Below are 22,009 nucleotides of genomic sequence, written 5' to 3' on the forward strand. Positions count from 1 at the left end.
GTAGGACACTAGTTCCTTAAGGAAGCCCATTCTCATGACCTCACTTAACTTTACATATGTCTTTAAAGGCCCTAACTCCAAACAGCTCACATTGGGAGTTAGAGTTTCAGTGTATGAATTTGGGGGGACACAATTCAATCTATAACACTTAACATGACTTGTCGATCCAGGAGATTCTGCAGACTAGGGGCATGTGGAGTAGGGCATATCTAGGAAGCATCACTGCACATTAAAGTGTCCTGATAGAAAGGCCAGGATCGAGGGCATGAAGAGATGGGCTAATGGTGGAGTAGGAAGCTCGTACACTTCTTACCAGTCCTGTCTTTGGATCACACAGGAGACTCAGCACCAAGGGCACCAGAGATGGACCAGACTCACACAGGGACCTTGCAGAGCAGAAGCAATGAAATGTGTAACTGAAATTTCATCTCTTCCCCAAACCCAAAACCTCAGACCACAGAATTCCCCCACTTCAGGAACATTTCCCAGTTTTCCCTTTAGAGGAATCAGACTAGAAGCAAAAAGGTGACTGGGAATGTGGGGCAGTATTAACCTTCAGCCTGGCTCTCCCGGAGTTCCCCGTGCCTCCACCTGGCTTTACTTTTCTCCCATTGTTAACAAGGCAGCCAGAAAGGGAAACCAGTTTTTTTCTGCTCAGAGTCTCTGCTTGGGGACGGGAGGGTGAAGGGATTGGCACGAAGGAAGTGAAGTTGGAGTTGGTTCTTTCTAAGTCTTGGTCAATTTCTGTGTCTGTTCTTATAGCCCAGTGAAATGGTGTGGTAGGCTAGTTAATGCTCAAAACATTTGCTGCCCCACCCCGTGGCACCCAGCCTGGGGGACGATTATATAGCCCTATCCCGTGTGGTTGTGTGATTCTTTGGCTAATGAAATGTGAGTGGAAGTGACGTGTGTCACCTCTAAATAGAGGCCGGAAGGGGCCAGGCATGTTTTGCTATCCTTTTTTCCGCCTCAAGACAGACCATAATATCCCAAAGCGAGCCTGGGTTCCAGAGTCAAGAGGACAGGAAGCGGAGCTGAGAGAGACTCAAAACCTGGGTGAGAAACAAACCTTTGTTGTTGTGCACTTTGCAGATTTGAGATGCTCTGTTACAGCAGCAGAACACAGCCTGAGCTGCCTGATTCGGGTGGGGATCTGTGCAGCTTGATGCCACTCGACAGCTTGCCTGTTAACTCATGTGGCCATCCTATTTTCTGCCTGATACACATCCTTTGTTCTTCAGGGAGAAAGTCATATATAGGAAGTGAGAGTCATGCCAAAATGGTCTGGATCCTTCTTGGCCTGCAGTGGAGATATATATATATATCTTCTACTGGTTCTCCTTCTCTGGAGAGCCCTAACTAACACACAGGGGTTTAAATAAAAGAGAAGTTTACGTCCACCTATAAGGGGTCAGGAGCTCGGCGGGGCGTCCTAGGACGACAGCTCCACGGAGTCATCCGGGACCCAGGCTCTATCTTTCAGCTCTTTTAATCCTTACTATGTAGTTTCCATCCTTAAGATGACCGCATGATCCACGTTGACGGACAGAGTTCCAGCCATCACCTTGAAGTCCCAAGTCGGAAGCCTGAGGAATCAGGCAAAATTAAAGCATGTTTGCCTCCCTTCCATCATTCGAGGACATTAAGAATCTCTACCGCATAATTGGAAGATGTCCTTGTTTTTATATTCAAATATGGCCCTTCTAATCAGACGGATTTCAGTCTGGCTGTGCACTTGGCAACACCGGGCAAGGGCTGTCAAGGTGTAAGGACTGTCGTGTCTGTGTACAGTCTGTGATGGTTTAACGGGAAATCGGTCGGACTCTCGTTTCCAGGGTGGACTCCTTGCAGGCAAAGACTTAGAGTGGGCAGAGTGAAGGGAAACATGCTGACATCTGACGAATTAAGAGAAAACAGCTAAGCAGAGGCATACAAAACTGGGGGGAAGAAAAGGTGAAGCCCTGGGCACCTGGGTGGCTCAGTCAGTTAAGTGTTGCCTTCAGCTCAGGTCCTGATCCCAGAGTCCTGGAATGGAGTTCCAAATCAGACTCCTTGCTCCGCAGGGAGTCTGCTTCTCCCTCTGCCCTCCTCCCACTCATCCTCTCCATCTCTCTCTCTCTCTCTCAAGTAAATAAAGAAAGTCTAAAAAAAAGAAGTTTAAGCCCTTGGGGGCAATGGGGTGGAGGGCTGGCCCCCATCTGAGCTTTCCCACGGGGCCTGCTGCTTCTTGGGGTGCATGCCTGTCTGCACCAGTGGTCCTGCAACCGGAGAGTCTGTTTTCCAAAAGACAGCTGGCAAGGCCAAACCAGAAGCTTCCGTGTGGGGGAGGACTCCGGGAAGGGAGGGAGGGTATCAGAGGCGCTCAGCAGTGCCTGAGAGAACCCCCTCTCTGCCAGACGGGCCTCCACCTGTCCTCCTGCCTGCCCCTCCCCTTCTAGGCTGCAGGGCCCCTTCCACTTTGCAGCGGACGGGCAGGCAGAAAAGAGGGTACAAGAGCACGGGACAGGTCTTCCAGGTCTTAGGTTTCCTTCTTCCGTGTTTCCGGTAACGACACTGCGGTCCAGCCTCTCCTGCCCACCCGGTAGCCTGCCACCTTGCCTCCCGGCCCCTTCCCCTTCTCCGTTCCCTTCCCCGGCCCCCCACTCCACCCTGCCCCGTCCGGCCCACGTGACACTGGTGAGGGAAGGGCGGCTGGGACCCTGGCGCAACAGCACACCCTTCCCCTCCCCCCGCCCCCTGCCCCCTCGGCCCGGAGCCCAGACCCCCCTCCTCCGCGCAGCTGACTCTATTAAGCTAACTCTTCAGATGTCTGGGTTGCGGGCGGCGGGGACTTCCGCAGGCACTGAAGTGGATGGTCACGTCCAGAGGCGGCCGATGCCTCACCTGCTGTCAGGAAGAAAGGCTTCCGGCGTCCAGGGAGTCAAGGAGGACTCACTTAAGCAGGAGTGACTACGATGAGAGCGGACTGCCGAGCACAGCTGACGGCCGGGACTCACTGTTAGATGTCCCCAGAAAGGGACAGCGGAGAAACCCAGGAGGCGGAGCGCGCGGGCTGGGCTGCCCACGCTGCTGGCACGCACACGCCGGGCGGGGGCTGGTGTGGGGACTCTCCTGCCCGCAGTTAGGATGCCAGGCCTTCCCTCTCGCGCTGGGGCTTCTGTTTTACACCCTGAGTGGTCGGATCCTCCTAATGGTGACATGATGTCCCTTTGGAAAGCTACTGTCGTTCCACCTGTGGCCTCAAAGGTAGGAAATGGCCAGTGTGCAGGAGCCCCGAGTTACCTCGGCGAGCAGGAAACTGACATTTTGTAGATATCTACCAGGCAGGACCCAGGAACTTAGCAGCTCAGGAAATCTTCATGCCCCTGTTACCATTCTACAGAGAAAAAATAAAACGGGTTCAGAGAGGCTCAGTAATTTTCTCACGGCCACAGGCCAACTGTACCCAGTAAGTCTTAACTACAAATCTTTTCACAAATGCTCCCCCCAGAGTTATATTAGTTGGTGGAATAAGTTTTAAAAACACCATATTAAAGAAAGTGAAACGGGTTTTTTTCCTGCAGGACTTCACAGAGCCTTTGATATGCTAATGATCACGGTGAAACTCCAAGAGGGCTTCTATATTAAACAGGATTTCAACCAAATTTATTTGGCCACAGCTAGGCATCTGGCCTAACTTGTGTTCAAGGAACATACTTTGGAGGAAGCTGCCCATTCAGCCTCTTGAACACTAAAATCCAGGACTCTGAATTATATGGCCTTGATTCGAATCCCAAATCTTCCACTTATTAGCCGGGTGGCCTTGGGCAAGTTCCTTAAAATCCCTGCGCTCCAGTTTCCTCATTTGTAAAACAGGCAGGGAGCGATGCCTTCATTCCACAACCATTTATCCGACTCTGCCAGTAACCCTTCTAGACTCTGAGTGCGATGTCAGCGCTTACCTCATAGAATGTGACAGATGGGAGTGTATTCCAGGGAGCAGTACATTTTTTCTCTAAGGGGCCAGATAATAAATATAGGCTCTGTGGGCCACATGGTCTCCACTGCACTAGCTCCACTCTGCCCTCGTAGCCGGAGAGCAGCCATAGACAATACAGGAACGAATGGGCATGGCTATGTTCCAATAAAACTTTATCCGTAGACACTGAAATTTGAGTTTCATATAATTTTCACATCACAAATATTATTCTTTAAAAATTTTTTTCAACCATTTAAAAATGTAAAATCCATCCTTAGCTCATGGGCCGTACAGAAACAGGCAGTGGGGAAGGATTTGGCCCACGGGCTGAAATTCGCCCACCCTGACTCTATTCCATACTTTGTGCGGATTGAGTTAGTAAAGCACTAAAATTAGTACCCAGAAAGTGTGTTGTTCTTGCTGCTTAAATCAACTTCGCTAAGGTGATGGCCCTCCGCGTAGAGTAGAATGTATTTGGAGTCAGGATGAAATGAGGACTTGTCATAGAGCTGGGAACAGAAAAAAGGGTCCTAGGCAACTGTCGTTCCCAGGACCTGCCATGCACGCCCGCCAGTCCCAGTTCACTCAGTGCCACTGAGGCATATGTTCTCGCTCGGGATTTACGGGCTTCTATGGAGAGCAGCGAGCCCAGCCTGTTGTGGGCGCCCCATCTCTGCTCAGCGGCCACCAGAGCGGTCCCCACCGCTTGCCGGCCACACAGGCGAGCTGGCCCATCTGTCCACCAGCGGCTGCTGATTGCTCCCCGATGAATGGAGGTGCTTGCAATTCTCCCTATTAGCCTATTTGTTTGCTGCCTTCGTCAGCATTGTCAGGATGATCTCTGCACGCAGGAGTCGCTTGGAACGTTACAGTATAATTTATTAGAGGGTCTCGCCTCTTGGGAATGCCTCACATTCACACATTTTCCACTCTGGCAGATTGTTATAATTCCAGCCAATGAGACAACTCTACTGGAGACTTCTCCAAATGGGAACAAATTCCTTTAAATGTGAAGAGGCAATGAATACAATTTATGTATCTGCCTTGCTCCCATACACGGAGCTCTCCTGCTGCTGGGGCTGCTGTGATGGCTGAATTACTCAGGCTGAAAAAATGGTTCTTGTCTACAGTTCACTCTCCGTGAGTGTATTTGTGGCTGATCTAGTGGTTTGTAGCTCAAACTTCTCTATGCCAGGAGCTAGTGACACTGATGCATGTGTGGAAAACCCCCTTCTCCATGAGGACGCATGTGCGTATGTAGAGAGGCACGCACGGGTATGCAAGCAGGGAGGTACGCATGCAACCCACCGCGGACGCTTACTAAGCTCCTACGGTGCATGAGCCAGGCACTCTGAGATCTCAAATTCTTCCGCGGACCGGAAACTTTTTCTTTTTTGATAGCAACAGGGCAGTGAACGTCATTTAAAAAAAATCAAACTTTTAATGAAGAAAAGCCATATTCATTGTAACACTGTTTGTAGATATAGAAACACCAAGCAGCTGTGAAAAATACCACTGGATTGATTTACATGTGGCTTGCAACCAACTGCTTGCTCCAGGCCAGGGGGCAACACATACACACACACACACTCACACACACACATATATACAATATAAAAAGAAAAAAAATACAAAACAGAACAAACCTTTCTCACTCATGCCCAGTGTTGACATCAGTGAAGCATCGGAGTGAATGTTCTTGAAAAGAAGGTTGCTCCCTATTATTATGAAAACCATGACAACTAGAGACAACCACGGGGGCACTGGCCCATTGCCACTGGGAGCAGAGAACAGGGCAGAGGAGGAGGAGGAGCCTAAGGTGGCTGACTTGCCCAAGGTCACCCAGTCAGGTAAAGGAGGGAGTCTTCTACAGTTCTGACTCCAAGGGTGTATCTTGCTGCTTCCAGGAATCACATCCGTTTGGTGTTTTGCCCTGGTATTTGAGAGTCCCTGGGGTTGGCAGAACCGGTGTGACAGCCTGGGCAGGTCACAGTGTGGCCTACATGGCAGACCAACAAGGCGACACCCATCACTGCCAGCAGGCCTATGGGTCTGGCACTTAAAGCTACAGTGCTTAGCACTGGCCTTCTCCTCTGGTCCCACCTTGAACAGGAAAGCTGAGCCTTTCGAAGAGCTGGCGTTGGGTTTCGTTTTCGTCTTTCCTCACTCCTCCAGGCCTCTCAGCCAGCCTTCGGTTGGGAATTCCTGTGGCCCCAGGGAGTGCCCCGTGACTGAAGAGTTGATTAAAATCAGCCTTGTAGGGCGCTCCGATTGCTTTGAGTGGCTTTGGTCCGGGGCAGGAATGGCAAATGAGTTTTACCACACAGGAACTTGGGGCCAGGAAGCCTGCAGAACTGTGCTGAGGATTCGGAGTCTGAGTTCAGCTAACCGACCCGAGTACTGTGGCTGATTCGTGGTCTCTGGCACAGGCTGGAGATGGGGAGAACAGGAGGAGGGGCTGTCACTCATACGCCCAGTCTAGGTGAAAAGCACCTGCAGGAGTGGGCCAATTTCAGTCTGGATCCGCACACTCCTCCCCCTTAGCTGCGTCATTGGGACTACAGAAATACCTAGTCACCAGATGCCCCAGAGTGAGCTTTGTGATGACTGCCTGGACAGAAGGCAGGTTTACCGGGGCAGAACGTTAACACCTGGATTATCTACTTTCACTCTACGGTCTGCCCTGACCTGAGCACCTCCATCTTTCCAGATGTGTCCCATGATCTTTTCTAGAAAAATCAGGGGGCCCTCCCTGCAGTTTTCAGTAGTCCATTTCTATTGCCCTAACAGAGCCTGGACTGCTGGGGAAAAGATTGTGCCTTCCTAATAACACCATGAGCAGCAGCCAGGCTAGACCCTAGCTTCTTTGACAACACCTTGATCAAGAGTTTTTAATTCCAATACAAAGATGGTTCTGAACCTCTCCCTGCTGTGACTTTAAGGGTTCAGAGTAACTCTTCAGAACTGCTGGGAGGTCAAGGATGAGACAGACCAAGGGCCTCCCTGATATCCCTCATCTTCTCTTTGCTGCCCCGGGGCAGAGGCTGGCTAATTGCCAGGTCACAGGACTCTGAAAACAGAGCAGAAGCCTGGGCACTTTCCAGCTTCAGAGATCATCCTATCCATGACCAAGACCAATTTACCATGTGTCTTACCATGTTGTTGTCACACCCCAGCCACGGTGTTCCTCAGTGGGGGGTGTGGACATGTGTCAACGCTGGGGTTTAGCCAAGGGCAAGAGGGAAGGAGCCTTTGCCTCCCCCCCTTGCCCTCATGACCAGAAAGGATCCATACTGTTTCCCTAAGAGACATGCTTGCACTTTCACTCAAAGAGCCAAGCTCTTGCTGTATGCCTCTATCTAGGGGGAGGGGCAGCTTCTATCCTCCCCCAAAGGGTGGAGCCAGTGCCACCAGCAGTGGGGACCCTCATACAGGACTCCTTAGGTACCAAAGAAAGCTGAAAGCCCGTCGCCCATCTGTACCCACACTAGCCCCTGGGAACCACGAGACGTCATCTGATCCCTTCCACCCTTCCAGATCCTGAGAATTCTGAGAAGCCAGACGTAACGGTTAGCACTCAGTACTGGAAAAGGACAAAGAACATAGTTTGCAGTTTCCTTTTGCCAGGACAGGCTCATTCTCCAGCTCGGCGTCCTGCACCATTTTACATGGTCTTCCTTTCGGTGTTGGTTCGAGTGCAAATTCAGGACAGAGAAGAGTAATCAGGGTGGATCCTGAAGTGTTTTGAGTGGTTTCCGTATTCTTTGGAAGGGTACAGCCCCTTCCGGGGCCTCTCGGCAGCAGTCCCCCAGCTGTCTGCATGGCTTTTAGGCCTGACGCTGTGTGTCGCTGATATCCGAGTTAGCATACCTAACTGCACCTGGCCACCAACGGGTTGTCTTCTGAGGATTTTCAGTCATCCACTGAACTGTCATCAGCCATCATCTCCTTTAAATCCCTGCCACCGATCTCAAAGGACAAGCTTAGACACATTAGTTGGTTTTCTTCCCCAATCTGGACATTTTGTTCAATCACGTTTGCTGCTACGCTCAGAGACGCGTCCCGAGACACCCAAATCAACTTGCGTTTGATGAAGAACTTGAGTCCTCCTTAGTCTCCTGCTCCCATTGGAAATACCCCACAAGCTAAAAATCCGAGCACAAGGGCTAAAATCTGTACACAAGAAAATAAAGATTTCCACGTAAATTTTACTATTTTATTTGTGAAAAAACTACAAGCAGAATTCATAAATAGACATTTCTATTTAAAGCAGGAAAATGATAAAGTGGCTTCTAATAACATAGTCGTGCACATGCCAGTAACAGGAATATATTAACATCTTTTATTTGCTAGACAAAGAGCAGTGTCCAATATAAATTTTCCCAAAACATTTAAGACCTGTGAATTTCTGACCAGTTCACAAAACCACCATCTGACACTTTAGCATGGAGAAAAAAACAAACCTAACAGACTGTCAGCTCTAAAGACGTTACAGAGCAGAAACTTCCAAAAGCGTTATACAAGCTGTCTTTCTGGGCAAATGAAAAATATAGCTCGTATAATACATTAACAAAAATTCACAAGATAAGATTATGTTTTGACATACTTAACAAGCATTCTCTATTTGTCTCCAACAAACAAAGCTAAGGAAATAATGTAACCATCTTTACACAGTAAATTAAGGTTACAAGTCATACACAAGAACAGAACTGCTTGCGCATTAAAAACTGTTCAGCTCCATTGTCATACTCTAAATGTTGGCTCTTAAACCATTTTCGGTTACATACAAGCAAAGGTTATTATATATTCAGCAATTAATAAATTTTCAATAATTTAAGATACGGTAGCTTAAAAAAGTAGACTGAGAATGGTCTTGATAAGGCAGGTGGAACATCTTAGTGGAACTAAACTCACAGAAGCTTCTGCCAATGTTTTTAAAGATCCAGATTGAAACTGAAAGGTTTTGATTAAAATATTTTGTGGGTGTCAAGATGTCTTTACTTTTAAAACTGCATGACTCAAGCAGAGCAAGTCAGGTAAGCTCTGTGTGTGTGCGCACGCACAAGTGTGAAAGATCGTGTGGTAGTAAAACAAATGGAAACTTGCAAGCGTAACACTGTGCTTTTGTTTTTTTTTTGTTTGTTTGTTTTGTTTTTATAACCTGCTTACTGTGCCACTGAATACCAAGTATTTCTGGTCCTCTTTTGATGTGTATCTTTATAATCTACACTAGTGTTTTTATGCGCTGCCTACTAATTGTAGGGCCAACTGCAAATGCAGGAAGTTACAGGAATTCCATTTCCAGAATACATGCCTGAGGGATGTTATCAATTTCAGAAATTAGAAGTGTAAGTAAGGTACCTACCACCTCACTACCTCAACAGAAGACAAAACGGCAGCTCGAGGACTGGCGCGATCACATCTGCTGAGGGGAAGTCCCACTGTTAGCTGCAGTTCTATCCAAATGCCGCTTTCATCTCACATGTTCTATAGCAATCCTCCCTTCCTTCACCCCTCCCCATTCTGTCATGTATTGATTTATCACGGAGGCAAAACTGAAAAACCAAGACATTGGCAATGAATTAATTAGCAGCCTATGAGTAGCTGGTTAATCAGCTTTTTCCACTAACCTAGGGGTCCAATCACTTTACATGAAACCAATTTTGAAAAAGTACACAGTGTTTCTGAACAAAGTGCATACCAACACTTATTGGTTCAAAAAGCAGTGCAACCCACATGAGTTTGGTGGCATTTAAATTTTTTTGAAAAGTTAATTAAAAAACGTAGCAATTCCTTACATCTCTGGAAAATAAATATGGCTGACTAATTTACCCTCCCTGAGACCCTTAATAAAAGGAATATTAAAACTTTAGAAGGAATGTCTTTGCAATATCCCACTAATATTAAAATGTGGATTTAAAATTCATAGTCAAATCACTATGTATTATATATTCTGATGCTTACAGAAAGCATCTAATTTCCTTTGGTTCATTAATAAATACTTTAAAAATGTATTTAAAAAGATAGCATAGCTTGCATCCCAGATACAAGCATTATTTTAAAAAGAGGGGAACAATTGTCCATGCATTTGAGAATAGGACCACAGCAACAAATGGCACTGCTTTATCATCTATACCTTTGAGAACAGAATTTGAATTATGGTACATTAGTGATTACAGAATAGTTTTAATGTAAATGTGAAAGGAACCTTTCCTGTTGGCTACTCAAATCAAGCTGTTAATTGTTTCTTTTTTACTCGTTGCCTCCACAGACAAGTACTTCTGTTCTTAAGCAAACCAGGTTTTTCACACCAAAACGTGGCGCTTCATCACAATTCGGCTGCCCTCCCGTGAGCCCTTCAGTATGATCAAGTAAAGGAAGGTACCACCAAGTTCCCATGCTTGAAATGACTCTGAAGCCTATAAACCGTGCGGATAAGAATGTAAGAGTCAAAGGGAAGAGAGACCCTAAATCCAAACAAAGCAAAACAAAACATTTGAAAAATAAGGAGAGGGTGGAATCGTTATTAGTGGTCTTTGTTTTTTGTTTGTTTTTGCAAGACAGTAAAAAAATGAGTGAAAAGAAACCTTGAAAGGGTTTGCTCAAGCTATCTTTATGATGAGAAAGAAAAAGATCACAGGCTCGCAGGAAGTATGAGCTTTCCCTGCAATTCTGGCTGCTAGTGCTTAAACCATTCACCACTTGAGTTCCTTCCCACAGCAGGGAATTGAGAAATGTCTCCAAACACTGAAAAGCTCCATGTCGGGACTGGATGTGCAGTTGATAACCTTTGTTCAGTAAAGCAAACAAGAGTAGATTTTTAAAAAAGAGAAAGAATTCTCATAACTAAATTGGTAGGGTAAGGAAAAGGAAGGGACACGAGGCAAACCAATTTCAATTACGAAAACCACGAGTGCAATGTCACGTGCAAAGTGGAAATAGGGAGTTGCTTCTTGTATGGAGCAAAAATACAGTTTAGACGATTTTAATCCTAAAACTAAGAGACAATTTATATTTACCTCAGTCATGAGTAGAGGTCTGGAAAATGGATGGAATTCGAGTTACAGAATACCATATTTTCATGAGTGCTTATGTAAGAACAGCAATGTTAACATGTAACCGGAACTTACACGAATACTTGGCATTCTGGAGCTAGTTTAAGTTACTTTTGAACGATCAAAGCCCTCCCAACTAAACCATTTGTGATTTGTCAGTTATTCCATTGCAAATGCAGGCTATCTGGAGCAGTCTTTAAATTTGAGATAACATTGTTTAAAAAATATATATTTTTCTATCGTCCAGTCCTCTTTAGACAGATGAGAGAGTCAAGTTCCCACGTGGGTTGGAACATACTTCATGTAAGACTGATTTTAATTTAATTTCAGCACTTTCATAGAAGGGACTGTCCCAGATCTGTAACTGTTCAATGTTGTATTCACTTCACAGTGTATCAAGCACCAGCGTTGCCATGGATTGGTTTCAAATAACCCTTTATATATAATTTTATATTTATATATATATAGTTATATCAAAACTGATAGTACATAGTATAACTGGAAGAAAGAACTAAACTTAAAAGGATATGCTGAAAGAATGGAGTCTGTGAACACAATAAATAAAAGATCCCTCCCCCTCCCAACCCCCCCAACAAAACAAAAACAAAATACCAGTTGTAATGTACATGGAAAATTGTGCACAGCAGATTTTTTTTTTTTTTATAAAAAGTAGATTCAGGAGCACATCCAATTATAAATGATTGTTAGGAAAATCATATAAAACAATGGAATACATAAAAGTGTCAAGAGTAATCGTCAGGGTGCGAAATTCCTTGGTGGCCAGATGCCCATGGCAAGCAGAAATTATCCTGGCAGCTTCACTAAGAGGCCGATGTCCACAGAAGATTCTCCAGGGGGTGCAAGCAGCATGGGCAGGTGGAGGATTTGAATTTCATACCCTGATTCATAGTTTTCACAATTCCATGTGCAATTTCAGAAAGATTCATCATTTACTGCTGACATGTCGCCCTTTGGCGTGGAGGAACGGGAGGAGCCCTTGTCTGTGCTCTCCGAGCCCGAGCTGCTCTGGTTCTGCTGTTCTGACCCTGCACTGGAGGTCACTGTGGATGAGGATGTCGAGGAGGAGCGAGTCTTTTCCTTAAAGTCTGTGATAATGACAGTGACGTTGCCCACAGTCACTGCCAACTGCTGTGCGGTGCTCCTGTCCACGTTTTTCAGCCGGGGCCTGCAAGCAACACCCCGGGGAACAGCCAATTAAATAAGCTATGGGTTCAAAGCGACTTCTTCATCAATACACATGAGACTTTGTGTCACTGTGGCATGAATCTAAATCGCCACCACATATACCGAAGCTTACTACTTTAGCAATAGAAACCACCATTAAACGAATGGTCCAAAGCTTTGGACCGATGCAAAATTATCATCAGTGTTATCTTTCTCCTGTTGTGGCCACGGTGATACAGAAATAGGCCACATACACACAAAGACACACACGTGTGTCTTCCAAGGTAAGAGCCCATACCTAGCACACCCCTTGCCCCCCAACACCGTTCGCAGCCTGCAAACCCACAGGCGCAAAACCGCCCCCGGCTTCTCAGGACCAAGTAAATCAGAGCATCAAGGCTGTATTTCATTCTAGTTTCAAATACCTCGAGGTGTGATTCGTTTCACTGGTCTTTGTTGTAGCATTTGCAGACTGTATACTGTTTGCTTCGCTAGGAGGATCTTTCAGAATGTCAGACTTTGGTCTAAGGTGGGGACACAAAAAAGGCATTTAAAACACAGCTTAGATTCACCCGCAAAATAATATGTAGTGTGCTGAGTTAGCTGGGAACTTACTTTGTTTTCTTGTTGGTATTTTTCTTGGTGACACTAGGACTAATTTCCTTATCTTTCTCAGGTTTCTCTTTGTCTTGCTTTTCCACTTTCTCCTTCTTCTCCTTTTTAGGGGGTGGTGGGGTGGCATACTGTTGTGCCACTTGTTGTGCCACCAGCTGAGAATTGATCCGAGGTTTTCTAGAACATTCAAGAAAAGACATCACTCTTTGCTTTATAAATTATTTCTTTTTAAAAAAAAATTGGTTTTATACTTTCTTGGGTATTTTATTATCGGTATATGGCAACTCAAAACAAAATTACTTATTATTTCTACATCATTGTTTCTGTGCAGTATGGATAAGTCCGTAAAACTTTGCCTCTTCCAAATCCACCTCCTGTGTATATATCTACTTTTAACGACACGTACGCATGTGCTCACAAAAACATACACATCCCTTTGCAGTAAAAAAGTCTTTCCGCGCATAAAACATGACACTGTTTCTAAGAGTGCTAAGAACACTACTTCTTTTGAGCTGTCAAGATTACGCTGACTGACAGCTTTCAAATACTCCTGCTGCAGAGGGTTAATCTCATTTTATTAAATGGACAGTGGTAATCCCTTGAAAGGAGAATGAAATTAGAAGTGTGACATTCACTTCTCAATCTAATTATTCCAACTTGGTCGGCTCCCCTGCAGCTTCTGTGATTGGCATGGACAACACATAGAGCAATAAAAGGTAACTGTGGTTCATACTAGCTCCCAAGGGGGTGAAAGACTGAGAGTCACTATAAAAAACCTCAGACAAGTGATACATTCATTGTGTCATCAACCATTCTGTCCCCGCCAATCTCCAACTGACACCAGCTCTTAACACTATTGTTTACAAATTCTAAGTGCGGCCAAGCACTCCGCACAATGCCTGAGCATTCAGACCCAAATGGGAAAGGGACAGAGGAGCGCCTATGCATTATTTCTATACAATATTCATTTTCAAAGACATTCCCATCTAGATGGCCATTTATAATAGAATAAAGTCTCCAAAAATGAGGTAGGGAACAAATACCCAGATGGGTCATTAATGAGGTGACCGACTGGCTGCCACAATGTAACCATCACCTTCAGACCCTACAGCTCCCTCTCATTCCCCAGGACGGAAAATTGGGACAGGAAAAAAACCCGGACACCCCAGGTCTGCTCATCCGTGGAACATTGCAGGAGGAGCGGGGGTGGGGGGTAAAACAAACAAAAATTTGGAAAAACAAAACTAACAGCCACTAGATACATGACATGCTGAAACCCTCAGTTAACCCCTATGTTCCTGGAGCTCCCTAGAGCAGGTGTGCTGTGGATGAGGAGGAAAGCAGGACGAGGAGACAAATGGCTCACCCCCATGAGTTCACCGAGGTGAGCCTGAGCATGGAAGGCACTGGTACTTGTTTGGTGCCAGTGTGGCTTTGCCTAGAAACAGACCAACACAGGTGCAATCTCAGAGCAAGTTTCCTATTGGTCTCCGACAACATAGGCCTTGGTCATGGGGTGGCACACGTGAAACCCAGTCCCAGGTATACCTCAGCCTAGACCACAGTCTCTTGTCACTGGGCAAGAGATTCAAACACAGACGTGAAGTACCCTAGGGAAAGGGAGGAATGTACTTACTCTAAGCCCCCGTCCCCAAACACACACAGGACCCTATGTGAAAGGTAACCTCCTTTTTCCCCAGGTCCTGAGAAAGGCAGCAGCAGCCATTCCAACACATGCTACTCCGCCGAACAGTAAGTTCGAATGTGTTAATACTTACAAGGAAGGTCATCACTGCCACCAAACATACCACAAGCACTTACTGGGCATGCAAACAGATCAGCTGTCTAAAGGGGTTACAGAGTAGTTTAAATCACTTAAAATAAAATGCCATACACTAAACAACGCTCAGGTGTCAAAATGAGTAACTCGACCAGAGTTAATATTGTGAAAAAACCATAAAAACTTTATGAAAAACTACACCTTGAGGGAGAATTTCAGTTAAGCCAGTATGTGCACTTTACTCCAGAGAACTCTGACGTGCAAAAACAAGGGACACCTGGACACCAGTCTAAGAGAACTTTCAACGGAAACAGAATCAAAGGTAACCGCCGTCCTAATCAACAGGCCCAGCCAATCTGAGTTAGAGGGGTCTCACTCTAGAACACCCTACAAAGTTCCGTCACTTGCAACACTGTACTGAAATTGCGGATCAACTGTATACTTCTCGGTGGCAAGATCACATCTTAATCGTTCTTGTCACCATGTCATTCAGCACCATGGCAGGTACTCAATAAAACTATCTACTGGATGAATAAAGAATAAACAAACATAGCACAGAAAGACCAAGTAAAATGAGAATGGACGAGAGGGTCCAAGCTTTGGTGACTGGGAGGACGTCAATGCTGACTTCTAGGGCAGCAGGCCCCACGGGATCAAGAGCTGGGGAGACTTGATGGATTACAGGCTGCACGAGGGCTAGTACAGAGTGGGAAACAAAGAGCCTTCTCTGAGCATCGTGGTGCTCAGGTAGAGGGTGGCTCTGGCCATTACTGAAAGCAGCAGGCCACGTATGAGATTTCTACAGGAAAAGGAGACTTAAAAATCATGTTGTTTGCTGAAAGAGGGGAAAAGGCCAAAGGCAGGCAAAAAGAGGGGTTAACTCATGGGGCAAAGGAGAGAAAGTACAATTGAGACAGTCCTGGGAAAAGAATGGGGACACTTTTCTTCTGAGACGCGAGAGGGATGCTAGGTAAAAGGGGGGGGTATGAGCAGAAATTAGAAGTCAAAGAAGAGAATCAGAAACCATGGACGTTAAAAGTGGTGTCTGGTTCAGTGAGCAGCAGGCAGTAAGAGCAGAAGAGAGAGCTAGTGATGATCAGAGACAGAAGGCAATTGCTTATTTTAATTTCTACATCTGAGTAAAGCTGATATACAGTGCTACATTACTTTCAGGTGATTCAACAACTCCGTAGGCTACGCTCACCACAAGTGTAGGGACCATAAAGAATCACCCAACCAGCCAGACATCACGCTTGTCCAGGATGGAGTACCCGCAAACAAGGACGGCCTGCCAAGGCTGTGTGCATACCACGGACAACAGGTGAGGGGGCCCATGTGTGTTCTGCCCCTGGTGATCATTCCCTAACACTTCCACAAATACAGTGTCGGAATTCTTCCTCAGCACACGCATCATGATCCAGTAGCTACAGGAAAAAAACCTACATGTACGGAAGGTAAAACTCAGCTGTAATTCTTTTTTTTTTTTTAAAGATTTTATTTATATTTATTTGACAGAGATAGAGACAGCCAGAGAGAGAGGGAACACAAGCAGGGGGAGTGGGAGAGGAAGAAGCAGGCTCATAGCAGAGGAGTCTGATGCGGGGCTCGATCCCACAACACCAGGATATCACGCCCTGAGCTGAAGGCAGACACCCAACCGCTGTGCCACCCAGGCGCCCCTCAGCTGTAATTCTTAACAGGCAGCACATGTGCACAGAGATGGGACTGTTCTCACTTGCTTCTAAGAAAATGAATATTGGACTAGAATGGTAAAGTTGAGTGCTGTTCTCCTCCAATAGCCTACCAGGCCACAACCTCATAAATGAGAAGGACCCAAGGCTATTTGGGATCTGATAATAAGCAAATAAGCAAGAAATACGGTGTGTCTGCTAAAAGCATCTGTGTTGTTTCAAAAATATTGCTGTGTTTTATGTCTTATATGTCCTAAAGTAATAACCTAACTCCTCAGGCATTACTTGCACCCTCCACAACAACAAAGCATTTATTACTTAAATTACTATAGGAGATTTTCAACCCCCCCTCCCGGCAACAAGTCCCATAGAACTTCTAGAATCAGGGTACAGGGGATGAGGTAGGAAATAAACCTAACCAATTTTTTTTGAAGATTTTATTTTTAAGTAACCTCTACACCCAACGTGGGGGTCAAACTCAGAGCCCTGAGATCAGGAGCCGCACGCTCCTCTGACTGAGCCCGCCACGTGCCACACACCTAACTAATTTTTAAAAGGTGCAGTGTTTCCGAACAAAGTACATACCGATACTTACTGGTTCAAAAAGCAAAGCCAACCATTTTGGAAGGGGAAGGTAAAGAAAACTAGAAGGCCCACCAAGTGTGAACCCCAAAGTGCCACCCTGTCGAACTGTTCCCGCAGCTCCTGCCACCTGTCTTGTTCCTAGGCTTGTGCTGTGATTGCATGTGGAAGAATGGGCATGTCCAATCCGCACGGAGCGCGGCACACTCTGCTCCAGAGAGGCCACGCCAGCTTTTCCAAGAGGAGATACTGCGAAGTGCCTGCAGTGCCAGAGGCAGAGGCAGAGCCCTTTCGCCGCTGTCACAGGACTGCCACAGCACGCGTGAGACTGGGCACAGCGCCTCTACAGGAGAGATGGACTGTCCCCATTTTACAAAGTAAGAAGACTGAGGAGTTGCAAGATAAAGAGACTTGTCTAAGGCTAGTAAGTAGCTGAGCTGAGATTTTTCACCCAGGTCTATCCGGACTCTCTCTGGACTCCTGTTATGAAGGCAACCTCAAATGAGTCTCTCTGCCTTTAAAGAGCCCAGACTTGTTTCTGTGTGTCTATGTGTGTGTCTGGGAGAGACTTGGGCCCCAGGGTACCAGGGATGAAAAACCCAGGTTAACCTAGGCTGCAACTTCCCTAGACAACTCCCCAAGAATGCCAGTAGCCTCATTAGCCTCACCAGCCTCATTCTCGAAAGGACTACTTGGTTGTCCTGAAGGGAGGAGAAAAGGGCAGGGGGGGCTGGCAAGAATGCTTTCCACTGCCTGTGGAACACTCCCAAAAAGGAGTGAACCCTTATCATGATATGGGATATACTGTGGATCAGTAAGAAATCATTACCTCCCACAGATTTACATTGCCTAATGTGTCTTTTAAGTGTCATACAACACACAAACAGCACATTTAACGGACACAACTTTCAACATGTTGCAAAAAGTCAATTCTTCAATATGCAGGTGCCACTCTGAGTTCTTCAAAATTACCGGTTTCTCAACTAACAAACCTAAAATAAGCAATTAATAGCCTTCACAATACAGTAGAAAGCATTAGATCAAAGCACATGGCTTAAACTTTAGATGTCGAAACCTTGAATTAAAGCCAAACAACTAACAACAACAACAAACAAATGAAAAACTCTGAGAAACGTTATAAACAGAGGGGGCTAGTTTCCTTTCCTTAAAGAGTAAAGTTGACACTAAGCAAGCTTTCTGTATCTTAATGGGAAAAAAGTCGTTTTAAAATTATTTTATAGGTTTATTGTTGCTGTTTCAGTAAACATTTACCAATGAAAACCTGCTGTGAAACTTCAATAACAGACATTAGGAAAACATGTCTATGTATTTGCATTTAAAATGGCAAATATTTCGGGACGCCTGGGTGGCTCAGGGGGTTAAGCGTCTGCCTTCCGCTCAGGTCATGATCCCAAGGTCCTGGGATGGAGCCCTGCACTTGGCTCCCTGCTCAGTGGGGAGTCCGCTTCTCCCTCTGCTGCTCCCCCTGCTTGTGCGCTTGCTCCCTCTGACAATAAATCTTAAAAAACAAAACCCAGAGATTTCAGAAAAGAGTCCATTCCATAAAAAGTGAAGCGAATCTTCATGTAGGGACAACCTAATTTTAGACTAGGAAAAATTTCAAAGTTTGAACATACATGAATGAATGAATGAATAGAAATGGCAGCACAAAACAATCTTTTCTGAATAGTTTTTGTTATGTGTACTCATGCCACTTTGGGGGAACACAGGCAAACTTTTTTTTTTAAATTTTAGTCAAACCTATTTTTAAGAGGTGTTCCCACCATATACTCTCTTTCTTGTCTGCTTGTGTACTCAGGGGAACATGAGATCTTACCACTCATTTCTCATGCACTTTTCTGTATCTCAGCTACCAAACAAGCAATAAGACAAACCCATTTTCTCATGGTTGAGGCAACAAAGAACAAGAAGAATCTGTAACAAATTGTATCTTTTCCTTGATTATGTTCAGCTTTTCCTAAATTATCATTTGTGCATTTTGCCAATTTAAGAGAATTCCATCTGGTGTCTCACTTTTCAATTAAAATACCCCCCTCCCCAAAGACTCTGGAATCAGAAAATCAACTCATCCTTTTTTTCTTTTCTTTTTTTTTAAAGGCACTTTAAAAACTTAGAAAACATCTTCACTAAGTCAGCTTATACTGTCCTTGAGTTCTCTGAAAGTTTACCATTCCCTAACCCTTTTCTTGCCTTGGCAATCTGTTGGTTGAAGAACCAGCAACTTCAAGGATTTAACAATTCTGAGAATGCCTTTCCACTATTAGCTCACTCCAATCCAGAGCCCATGATTCTTCATGATCGATCACATGCAATATAAAAGGAACCTTCACACGACCCATTTTCCTGTCCCTATGTGCAAAAGGTCATCCTATACACATTTCCTGGGCCAGCTAGGACAGCTTCTACTCCACTCAACAGTGACTGAACTTTCGTATTAATGATGCCCCCAAACAAAAACATACCAGCGGGGAACACAGCAATGTCTGTATTTACTTCTGAGACAATGTATACATTGGGTCAACAACACTGTCCAAGACACACTAATGGCCCCTGGCTTTGATGACTAGTACAGAAAAGAGGCCCTACAAGAACAACCTGTTTTCTGTTCATTCCACCCACCAGCTCCTGATCCACTGTATTTTTTTTTTTTAAATAGCAAGAATAACCCAGAAGAGAAATGCTGTGAACAGAAACAGAAATTAGAATTCCAGTTCCAACATCAATGACCATGACCTTAAAAGGTGAAAGAAAACTTTTAAAATCTAGAAATGTATAGAACAGATTTAAAGTTAAGTAGGACACTTTTAGGGCTCTTTCCCCTTTGCATATACTTATTTTTTTAATAACTATCATCTCACTTTATCCTCAAAAATTCTAAAAGGTTAAGTTAGACAGCCAGTAAGATTCTCAGTTTTAAAAAATGAGAGGGTCGGGGCACCTGGGTGGCACGGCGGTTAAGCGTCTGCCTTCGGCTCAGGGCATGATCCCGGCGTTATGGGATCGAGCCCCACATCAGGCCTCCTCTGCTATGAGCCTGCTTCTTCCTCTCACTCCCCCTGCTTGTGTTCCCTCTCTCACTGGCTGTGTCTATCTCTGTCAAATAAATAAAATAAAATCTTTGGAAAAAAAAAAAATGAGAGGGTCAACAACTACAAAGAGAAGCACTCTCTCCAGATCGGTGCGGTATTCTTTCAGCTAAGTCGTGTGAGGCTGAGACTTTTTTTAAATAAAGGGTTTTACAGTCTTAAAAATTACCGTACTTTTCGTATTTGTTGCAGTGTTATAGAATAGAATAATTACTAAGAATCACCAACATGATCAACCAGCCCAATGAAGAACAACAGATGAGGAAATACAGCAGATAATCTGGTTTAAAAGTAAATCCCCAGGGAGTTTCTAGGTAAGTGCTTTCTCTGCCACTATGTCAAAGGACTGATTATCTTAACAGACCACTGAACAAATACTCATATGCTCAGCTATGGGAAGATGAAACCATCCCCAACCTAATTCCTCCCTGATGCAGGAAACGCAAGACCCTGTTGTACCGTTAGTCCCAATGACCACGGTGCCCTTTCAGCTGGCTAGCTGGGACCCATGTCATCATTTCCTAGACCTAGCTCGCTTTCCTGTGAAAGATCAGTACTCGTGGCCTTCCCCAGAGCTGCTCTTGCCACAACGTCAGGCCACGCTGCACCAGGATAAAAAGAAACCTGTATGACCTTGTGCCTTTCACTGAAGCCAACCATTATTATAAAACGGGTAACTTTAGAAGTCAACTATCACTTAACTTTGCTAGGATCATACATGGTATGGCATTATTAATGTCTCTCTGCTTCCCAAACAGTATCTCTTCTTTTCCTCCTAAATGTAAACAAAATGTTCTTTCCTCTCTCATGTAAATACTTGTCTTCATGAAATTTCTCAAATCCTTTGGCGTATCTTTTAGAATGAGCCATTAAGTGACCCAAGGGGTCTTAGTTACCATTCTAACGTTACTCCTTCCCAACAGTACTCTTCCTTGACTCAGGGTAACCACTCTACTCTGTACCAGAAAACTAAAGCTCTCTCTCCAATCTGACTCCAACTATCAAGTTTTAAAAAAACCCAAACCATCCCCTTTGTCTCACATACAGCTTCTTCACACACCATCTTCACACACAGCTGACAGGGAGAGCACAGACTCTGGAGTTACGACAGCCTGTGGACAGTAGGCCCCACTACTGAGAGCTAGTAGTAGTAGTTACTCAAAATGCGAATGGGGCCATATCTCATTTAATATAGTTGAAGTCAAGATTAAACAAGGTGAAGTTCACTCACCTTATCATAGTACATGTACACAGAATGCATAGATACTCAACAAAATAATACCCCTTGTGTGTAAAATAATATACACATTTCAGAGCACTACTTTTCCAGATGCAGATGTGTCTACCACCCCTTCCTCAGAGACTGGGAAGCAAACGGCAAGATTAGATTAACAAATGAAAGACGCTGGTAAGCCTTGCCCAAGGAAATGGTTCTAGAGACATAAGTCCTTCACGTGTTAATGTCCTAAAGTTAATTATGCTATCCAGCAGCAACAGCAGCCTTAAGGATCGTCACCAACACAGCTACCAATATGTCTGCGCGTCAGTATCGGAATTTCAGAATTTTGGTTTTGCAGATATTCCTTTTAAAAGAGAATGACTTTAGGGGAAGCCACCAGACCAACTGTACAGTATCTACGTATTACATAAACTCTCACCGGATACAACTTGGTTAGGAACAACTGGCTCCAACAGAACTAACATAAGCATCATTAATAAAAAGCAGAATCAGCAATGTTCTATAGACTGAAATTGTCATTTTGAATATTCAAATGTCTCTTATGCCCTGAAAACACACTTACTTTACAAATAACCACTAAGTACAGACACTATATAACTTTTCTAGAAGTAAGAAACACATTCAATAGGCAAAAGGAGCTACAGGTGGTTTGGAGTCTTGAAAGTAAGACATCTATTTTATTTTTTTTAAAGATTTTATTTATTTGAGAAAGAGAGAGAAAAAACAAGCAGGGAGGAGACGTAGAAGCAGACTCCCCACTGAGCAGGGAGCCTGAAGCAGGGCTCAAACCCAGGAC

General features: G+C 44.9%; 1 protein-coding gene across 1 annotated transcript in view; it reads right to left on the bottom strand.

The window, feature by feature from the left end:
* Positions 1-8,160: 8,160 nt before the first annotated feature.
* The window catches only part of RYBP (RING1 and YY1 binding protein), an 89,276-nt gene continuing 75,427 nt past the window's right edge, over positions 8,161-22,009 (bottom strand). The window contains exons 5-7 of the mRNA XM_034657251.1: positions 12,814-12,990; positions 12,624-12,722; positions 8,161-12,199 (exon numbers count right to left, since the gene is read on the bottom strand). Of these exons, the coding sequence (XP_034513142.1) occupies positions 11,947-12,199; positions 12,624-12,722; positions 12,814-12,990 (529 nt within the window). The 3' untranslated portion in view covers positions 8,161-11,946. The remainder of the gene's footprint in view (positions 12,200-12,623; positions 12,723-12,813; positions 12,991-22,009) is intronic.

The sequence above is a fragment of the Ailuropoda melanoleuca genome, chromosome 4 (assembly GCF_002007445.2).
Source record: "Ailuropoda melanoleuca isolate Jingjing chromosome 4, ASM200744v2, whole genome shotgun sequence".
NCBI classification, from domain to species: domain Eukaryota; kingdom Metazoa; phylum Chordata; class Mammalia; order Carnivora; family Ursidae; genus Ailuropoda; species Ailuropoda melanoleuca.